This window comes from Diceros bicornis, chromosome 34 (genome assembly GCF_020826845.1).
Source record: "Diceros bicornis minor isolate mBicDic1 chromosome 34, mDicBic1.mat.cur, whole genome shotgun sequence".
NCBI lineage: Eukaryota > Metazoa > Chordata > Mammalia > Perissodactyla > Rhinocerotidae > Diceros > Diceros bicornis.
Window position 1 is genome coordinate 19,598,296 of NC_080773.1, and position 8,726 is coordinate 19,607,021.

At 57.1% G+C, this 8,726-nt stretch overlaps 2 protein-coding genes across 4 annotated transcripts in view; one reads left to right on the plus strand and one right to left on the minus strand.

Moving 5' to 3' along the window:
• MARK4 (microtubule affinity regulating kinase 4) overlaps positions 1-2,439 on the plus strand; it is a 28,790-nt gene extending 26,351 nt beyond the window's left edge. The window contains exons 16-17 of one of the 2 annotated variants that reach the window (XM_058529575.1): positions 239-283; positions 1,447-2,439. In XM_058529575.1, coding sequence (XP_058385558.1) covers positions 239-283; positions 1,447-1,783 — 382 coding nt within the window. In that variant the 3' untranslated portion in view covers positions 1,784-2,439. The remainder of the gene's footprint in view (positions 1-238; positions 284-1,446) is intronic. The other variant, XM_058529576.1, reaches the window with a different exon arrangement.
• A 3,566-nt stretch (positions 2,440-6,005) lies between these two features.
• The window catches only part of CKM (creatine kinase, M-type), a 6,913-nt gene continuing 4,192 nt past the window's right edge, over positions 6,006-8,726 (minus strand). For both annotated transcript variants that reach the window (XM_058529578.1, XM_058529577.1), the window contains exons 4-7: positions 8,528-8,699; positions 7,384-7,507; positions 6,781-6,970; positions 6,006-6,297 (exon numbers count right to left, since the gene is read on the minus strand). In XM_058529578.1, coding sequence (XP_058385561.1) covers positions 6,119-6,297; positions 6,781-6,970; positions 7,384-7,507; positions 8,528-8,699 — 665 coding nt within the window. In that variant the 3' untranslated portion in view covers positions 6,006-6,118. The remainder of the gene's footprint in view (positions 6,298-6,780; positions 6,971-7,383; positions 7,508-8,527; positions 8,700-8,726) is intronic.

The window sequence follows — 8,726 nt, forward strand, 5'->3', positions numbered from 1 at the left end:
TGTGTCTTCCAAATTCTTCCATATCTTTCCTGTGACCTGCACTAACCATTTCACAATGGGCGCCCCTTCTGGGCGTGGAGAGAGAGCTCAGATCTCAACTTCCAGCCCTCCCCAGTCCAGCTCCAGCCAGTGGGGAGGGACCGGGGCTGAGGCAGGGCTGCCCAGAGTCCTGGAAGCAGTGGGTTGGGGGAGGGGCTCCCTATGTCCAGATTAGACACTGCCCCCTCCCTTCCCCTAGGGTCACAGACGAACCTGAGAGAATCGGGGGACCTGAGGTCACAAGGTGAGTGCGTGTGCCTGCCCCTGACTGCCACACCAGCCCCTTCCCCTTCCCCTGAGTTGGACCCCACTTGTCTCAGCACCTCCCCTCATTCCCCCCTCTGCTCATCTTAGCCCTCCTCCCACTGATTCCCCTCATTTCCACCCCCATGCCTGGGCAGGACAATCTCTGTCACCCCTATTCAGCTCAACCATTAGCACAAAAGCAGCCATATTCAATACAAAAACAAATGGGCATGACTATGTTCCAATAAAACCTTATTTACAAAAGCAGGTAGCGCTGTGTAGAGACCCCAGTGGAAATAAACAGCCTCCCCAGCAAATCCAACAAAGTCCCAGGACTGACTCTCATTGGCTGCAACTGGGTCAGGTGTCCATACCTAAACCAATGCCTGTAGTCAGAGGGCTGGAGGACTCTGATTGGTCAGACCTGGTCATCTGCTCAGCCTTGAACCAATCACAGAGGAGGTGGAATGCGCTCTTTGGCCAGAACAGAGTCGTGCTCACCCTGGGAGCTGAGAGCAGAGTTGGCCCCACCTAAACCAGAAAAACTCAATCTGCGATCCCATTCAAGAGGGACACCTTTGGTAGTTTAGGCGGGACATTTATTTGTTGTGCAGGGCTGAAGAACATGTATCGTCTCCTATCCCTCCCCTCCAACATAATAATGCCAGCGGTGCTCCCATCCCGACACATTGTCCCTTGGGGGACAGTACTGCTTCTAGGTGAAAACCCGCGGTCTGGAGTGGGGAGGGCTGGTCCTCCAAAAAAGGTGATTGTTACCAGAAGAAGGATGTGTTAGGAAACAAGATCGGAGCAGAGACCCCAAACTACACACCGCAGTAAATTTCTCTCTCACACGCACCACGTGGCCAGGTTGTTGGATCCCCGTCCTTTAGAGCCCTGTGGTCATCTTCACAGTGGAAGCTGGCTCACGCTGCAGCCGAGTCCAGCTCAAGGTGATGGGTGTGGAGTTGCGCATGTCACCTCCACTCACATCCTGGAATTTGGAGACACGGCCACGCCTGGCCGCAAGGGAGGCTGGGAAATGTAGTTTCCAGCTGAGCAGCCAGCTGTCCCGCTGATACTCGGTCACTGGGGTGAAAGGGGGAGACGGGTTACCGTCCTCTTCTCTCCCACCTTTGACCCTGATCTCTCCCCCCTCAGTTGCCATCTACCTTGGGATCAAGCGGAAACCGCCCCCCGGCTGCTCCGATTCCCCTGGAGTGTGAAGCTGACCAGCTCGCGCCCGCCCGAGGCCCTGATGGCGGCTCTGCGCCAGGCCACCGCGGCCGCCCGCTGCCGCTGCCGCCAGCCCCAGCCGTTCCTGCTGGCCTGCCTGCACGGGGGTGCGGGCGGGCCCGAGCCCCTGTCCCACTTCGAAGTGGAGGTCTGCCAGCTGCCCCGGCCGGGCCTGCGGGGGGTCCTCTTCCGCCGCGTGGCGGGCACCGCCCTGGCCTTCCGCACCCTCGTCACCCGCATCTCCAACGACCTCGAGCTCTGAGCCGCCGCGGCCCGGGTCCCCTCCCCTTCCTCTGCCTCGTCCCCTTCGCTTCCGCAGGAGGGAGAGGGGTCGGGGAGGGCGCTCTCGTTTTGTCATCACCTGAGTTTCCCTGGATTCGATTTGGGGGCCGAGATTGTCCCCTCGGCTGTTCTCCGGGGCCGCTGGGCAGGAGAGAAGAGCGAGGGGGCTTAGCAGGGGGAGCTGGCACCTTCCTGGAGCCTCCAGCCGGTCCTGTCCCCCCTCGCCCCGCCGTGGGGCACCTGAGGAGACTTTGGGGGCAGGGCCGGGGCAGAAAGGGAAACTGAGGAAACTCTTCCATTCCTCCCGACAGCTCAAGAATTAGGCCTTGGGTAGAGGCAGGAAGAGTTGCTGAGCCTAAAGACTGGAGAATTGGGGGGGCTGGGCGTGGGGGTCCGAGAGGCAGATTCCTTCCCGTCCCCCTCCCCTCGTGCTCGAACCCCCCTTCCTGCCGCAGGCTGGCGCGGGGCACTTTGTACAAATCCTTGTAAATACCCCCACCCCTCCCCTCTGCAGAGATCTCTCGAGGAGCTGCCGCTGTCACCTCCGGTTTTTAAGTTATTACACCCCCACCCTCCTCCTGTCGGCCCCCTCACCTGCAGCCTGTTGCCCAATAAACTTAGGAGAGTCCCCCTCCCTCACGCTGACCCCGGGGTTTTCCTTCCCTGCCCTCTCCTACAAGAGAGATGAAGAGGAGGTGTGTGACCTTGGGCCAGTGGGTTCTCCGTTCTGAGCTTCGGCGTTCTCATCTGCAGAATGGGAGCAGAGGGGTGTGAGGGTCAAGGATGACCGTGGGAGAGGGCAGGACAGAACTCGGCCTCATCCACGAGGCCCCAGTTCCCATATCGGACCCCGTTCATCCACTCACACGCCCACCCACGGTATACTGGACTCTGAACCACTTCTTACTCCAGTAGCACATTTATTCAATAAACAGTCATTGACCGGTGCCTACTCCATGCCGGGCCCAGTGCTGGACACGGAGACACAGGAGCCCCTGTCTGTGGGGGACATGGGTTCTGACACAAGCACTAAAGAAACCATTGCTTTGTGGAGCCCAGAAAAGAAAGGGGGGGTTGGGGAAGGCATTCTGGTGGAACTGATGCCAGAGTTGGGCTTTGAAGGTTGAATAGGAGTTGACCAAGTGTTGGGTGTGCCCTGGGCAAAAGGCTGGGAGTGCATGGTTTATCTTCAGAGAACTCTCGGTAATTTCAGTGTGGCTGCTATATTGGGGGTGGGTGGAGATTTAGCAAGAGAAATGCTGTATTAGGACTAATAATCCATCTACTCTTAAGCAAAAATGTATTTGTTTGCTTATGTTATTTAATAATCCAAAGGTGCCTGACTTCAGGTATGGCTGGATCTAGGCAGCAGGCCATCTCGCCTCTGCTTTTTTCAGTGTGAGTTTCATTCTGATAGGTTCTTACAGTAGGCACTCCCTGATGGCAGAGATGACCCCAGCAGTTCCAAGCTTTCATCCCTCCAGCTTAGTTGCTGCAGCAGAAAGTTCTTTATTGCCGACTTCCAGCAAAAGTCCCAAGACAGACTCTCATTGGCCCAGAGAAGTCATGTGATCGTCCCTGAACCAGCCGGTGTGACTCCGGAGTGGCCAGGCCTGTACCTAGAGCTGGACTTAGAGAGGGGTCCCCAAGGAGAGACAAGGTGTGAGCAGGAGAAGGGAAATGGGAGTTTAATCAACTTAAGCATTGGAGGGGCCATGCAGTACAGGAGGGCAGGGCTTGTTCCCCAGGACCTTTTGGGCCAAAGTGAGCAAGCTGGGCTTTCATCCGAGGGCACTGGGGAGCCAGGGAGGGTTGTATGCAGGGAAAAAGCCTAGACAAAACTCAGTTGCCCATTTGGAGCAGGTAGGGTGGACACTTGTCTTGTGTTCTTCATGAGGCAGAACCGCGTTCCTGTCTTATGAGTGAAGCCAGAAAAGGGATGTGCTGAAAGAGGTGTTTCTAGTTGAGAGCGCAGAAAAAGGAGGTGTGGGAGGCGTGGGTGTTGGCCACGTCAATCACTGCTATTCCACCCTGTCTTGAAATCTCAATCTCTGGGCGCTTCCTCCATTCCCAGCCTGTGCTGGAGACACGGTGGTGACCAAGACAGCCCCAGGCCTGCCCTTCCGGGGCTCACAGTCCACTGGAAGAGTCAGCACATCCACAGTGATGATCTACACTGGACAGGGCTGGTATGGGGGAGCCCAGAGGCTGGGAAAGTCCAGAGGGGGCACCTGCCCAGCCAAGGAGGGCTTCCTGGAGGAGGAGCAGCTCAGCTGTGACTGGGCGAGTGATGAGCAGCTAGCTAAACGTGGCAGGATGGAGGGGTGTGCGTTCTAGGTGGAGGGAACAGCATGGACAATGGCTGGAAAGCAAGAGAGAGTGCAGATCCTTTAGCAAATGGTATATGATTTAGGGTGAGTATAGAGCCACTGAGAGGTGAGGCTAGAGATGCTGGCAGAGCCTTGAAGGTCGTGGAGAGGGGCCTAGGCTTTCTTCCAAGGGCATTGGGGAGCCATGGTGAGGTTGTCAGCAAGGGAGAGGCGGGGGGGCAGGTTTGTGCTGGAAAGGGAGGGAAAGAGACAGGTCAGAAGAGCAGGGAGGAGGTCGGGGCAGGGCAGAAGGTGAGGAGGGAAGGGGTATTTCAGGCTTATGGGGCAAAATGGGCAGGACAAGGGTGGTAGCTGATAGGTGCCTGGACTGCGGCTGTGGCTGGCTCAGACCGTCCCGCTGGAGTGTTCGTGGTCTGTGTGGGCTGGGGGTGGAGCTAGGATTAGTGATGACATCTTCAGTTGGGGACAATATTGTAAAGGACATCCCAACGTCTGACAGGCCCTGCCTGCCTTGGCCTTTGGAGTCTCTTCTTCCTGTTTGAGTAACTCTCCGGGGGCTCTTGGGGACATCCCTGGGTCTCAGATTCCCCTCGGTCCAACGGAGAGTAGACTTCCTGATCTCTAAGAGCTCTTTACGTGTGTGACTTAAGGTTTGAAAAAGTGCTTCCTCCAGCTTCCTGAGGGCTCTGTCCTCTTTATTCTGCCGCACATTTCCTTCTGAAACCTGTGTCTCTTTTTGGGCCCACCCTCCGCCCCTGCTCGTGGAGGCCTCAGCCTATTGGATGGAATAACGGTGATTGACGTGGCCAACACCCAATACATGTTCAGATTCTTGTTGACTTCTATTACCTGCTCCTTCCACTCCCCCCACGGCCCCTTCCTGCTCCTTCCTGGGACCAAGCTCTCCAAAGGCCCACCCCTAAAGACTTCACCGGGATGCTCTGCCCCAAGCCCCAGTCTGGAGGAGGAAGCAGCTTGGGCAAAGACATTAAGGTGGGAGTTGCAGGGGGTAAGGAGAGAGTGAGTATATACAGGAATAATGGCGACACAACTGGAAAAATGAGTCTTCAGCAAGTGGTAGGCGTTTCAGTTTGACCTTGAAGCATCGCAAATAATAGGGGTGCGTTCTAGGAGATATGGGGAGCCATGGCAGGTTCTTGAGCAAAGTTAGGGAAGTTGAAAAGACTGGTAGCAGCTATAGAGGGCTGAAGTCAGACGGCAGAGAAGGAGGCTAATGAAAAGCATAATGAGGTATATGTGAGGAGATGCATGGGAGGTCTCAAACTGGAGGCCCGCGGGCCACGTTCCAGTCTCAGAGATTTTGTTTGGTCTGCATTTCTCCCTGGCGTGACCCCTGTGTTAGAGATCTGAGCATGAGTGATTGGGAGCCCAGGTTGGGAAGGGCCCAAGCTTGGCTATGTGACACTGGGCCACACCTCTCTGGGTCTCAGATTCCCCATGGAGCCTTATAATTTTTGCTTTAGCCCCTGTACCCTAACTTTGCCTCATTTTAGAGATGGGCTGAAACATGCCTAGTACATGCCAAGAGAGGGCAAACCACTTCGAAGTCACACAGCGGCCACTTGCAAAAGTCCCTCCTCCTCGTCCCTCAATAACCATCGCACACAAAGCTAAGGCCACCATTGCTTTTATTTGTTGCTTTGAGTGGAGAGAAAGCATCAGCCCCAGATGTGCTGGGCACCTCTGCATCAGCCAGAGCTCCAGGTGGTGGGCGGAGCTCCGGAAAAGGAGAGGGCGCGAGGGAGGGTTCTCATTGGCCAGAACCCAGAGGATGGAGCCCATTGGTTGGAACTGTGGTTGGAATCGGAACTCCGAGAAGGGTGGATGGAGCCCCCGGTGGACCGACCCCTGATTGGGCCTCCGGAGGAAAGGGGCGGGGCAAGGGGTGAAGGGGCGGGCCTCCGGGGCGCCGGCTCCTCCCTCGGGCTGGGGCTCCAGCAGAGGGCGGCGGGCGGGCTGGGCGCCTACTTCTGGGCGGGGATCATGTCGTCGATGGACTGGCCCTTTTCCAGCTTCTTCTCCATCTCCACCATGAGCTTCACGCCGTCCACCACCAGCTGCACCTGTTCCACCTCGGACGAGCCCAGCCGATCGGCGTTGGACACGTCGAACACCGAGCCCACGGCGGCCGTGTCCACGCCCCCTGCGGGAACAGGAGGCGGGGGCGTGAGGAGGACGCAGAGGTGCCGGAGCGCGGCCCGGGACGCGGTCCCCGTGCCGACGCGACAGCCGCATGTATTGAGCGCCTACTGTGTAACAGGATGAGTGCACTCAAAGCCCCCTGGGTGTCTGTCTATTCGTGGGCCCACATCTCCGGCTTTAGGTTCCTCACCCCTCAACCATCCGAGAAGAAAATGTAGCATGGTGGGTAAGAGCAGCTCTGGAGCCAGGACCATCCTCCCCTTTACAGGTGGGAAACTGAGGCCCCCAGGGGGCGGGAGACATACACAATGTATATTATATAACCATGATGATGTTACATTGACTCCTATGAGATAAGGCCTGCCGATGTCCATTTGTAGAGGAAGAAACTGAGGCTCACAGAAGGGCAGCCTCGCCGACCCCCAGAGCCCTCTGGGATGCCCCCTCTCGCGTCCGCCGCCGCAGGGGGGATGCGGGGCCGCACCTGTGCCGCGTTTCTGCAGGCGCAGACGGGTGAGGATCTCTTCGAACTTGGGGTGCTTGCTCAGGTGCGCCAGCTTCACGTGCACGCCTCCACGCAGCCCGGTGCCCAGGTTGGATGGGCAGGTGAGCACGTAGCCCAGGTGCTCGTTCCACATGAAGGGGTGGCCGGCTTTCTTGAAGATCTCCTCAATCTGAGGTAGGGGGAGAGGACCAGGGGTCAGCGCCGGCGGGCGCCCCCAAACACGCCCGCAACTGGGACGGGGTTCGGAGGGACAGGGCGTGAGAATGTATGTGGGTGGCGGCGGGGTTCCGAGGGGGCGGGGCTGGAAACCGGGAGGGATGAGATTCTGAGCGGAGGGGCCCGGGGACACGGACAGTGGCAGATTCCGAATCCGCTTTGGAGGCAGGTTCTTAGGGGCGGGGCTTGAGCACAGGGGTGGAGCCATGTTCCCAGGGGGCGGGGCCTTGGAAAGTGGGTGGGGCGGGTGCGAGGGGCGGGGCTTGGGCACAAGGAGGAGCTGGAGTCCGAGGGGCGGGGCCTTTGGGAAGCGGGTGGGGCGCTCAGGGTGGAGTCAGAAGTCAGCCTCGAGGGGCGGGCGCCCACCTTCTGCAGCCCCACGCAGAAGCGGCGGAAAACCTCCTTCATGTTGCCCCCTTTCTCCATGGAGATGACTCGGAGGTGGTCCTCCTCGTTCACCCACACCAGGAAGCTCTTGTTGTCATTGTGCCTAGGGTGGGGCGCAGCAAGAGGCCGCGGAATCAGCTCCGCGGGAACCCCATTCCCCGCTCTCGCAAACACATACCCCCGCTAGCGGGCAGCGGGCCTGCGGGGCAGGAGCGGGTGGCATCGGCTTCTTCCAAACCGTAGAAGCTTACACCTGCACACACTAACGACCCGGGGGTCTGTGAAAGCTCGAATCCCGAGATCAAGGGCTTTTAGGGTCTTAAGTCTTTGATTCTTAGAATCTCAGAATCTTTGAAAAATAGAAGCCTGGAATCAGAATTGATAAATCTTGGAAATCCTACGTCTGGTCTCAGGACCGGAGAATCCTATCATCACATTGTGACGTCTCAGAAACAGAGTCTTAGAATCATAAAACTTTAGATCTGGAAACCATGAATCACAGAATCTGAAATGAGTGGAGTCTGAGAACCTAAAAATATTTAAAAGCTTAGAATCATCCAATGTGTAAATCTTAGAACCCAAACTCTCCAAATCATTTGAAACCTAAATTCTGGAAAACTTTTTAAATCTGACTCTCCGAATCGGGGATTCTAAGATTCACGGAAAGCCTAACGAGCAACAATAGTTAGTGATAAAGATCATCCTAACAGCCAAGATGTACTGAGCGCTTACTGGATACCAGGCACTGTTTCCAATGCATTACATAAGTTAACTCATTTAATCCTCAGCTATGAATTATCGTGATCTCCATTTTATAGAGGAGGAAACTGGGGCAGAGAAACATTAAATAATGTGCCCAAGGTCACACAGCTTGTAAGTGGCAGCCCTGGGATTTGAACCTGGGGAGTCTGGCTCAAGTCTGAGTTCCTAACTGCCACCCCTCGGGTCCAGGTTTCCCCAAATGTGACACACAGACCCCAGGGAAGGTGGGCAGGGGAGGCAAGATCATTTGGGGGGCACTTGGAAAACATCATATTTGTATGACTCTGGTGGAGGAGTGAGGAGGGTCATGGGGGGACTAGAAGGGGTTGCAGGGGGTGGTCCTGGGGCAGCGGGGCCTCACCAGATGCCGCGGGCGTCGGGCCAGTCTCGGGCCATGCCTGAGGCCAGCAGCAGCGGGGACACGGGCTTGTCGAACAGGAAGTGGTCGTCGATCAGCTGCTGCTGCTCCTGCTCTGTCATGCTCTTCAGAGGGTAGTACTTCCCCTTGAACTCGCCCGTCAGGCTGTTGAGGGCTGGCGGGCCGCACGGGGGAGTGGTCA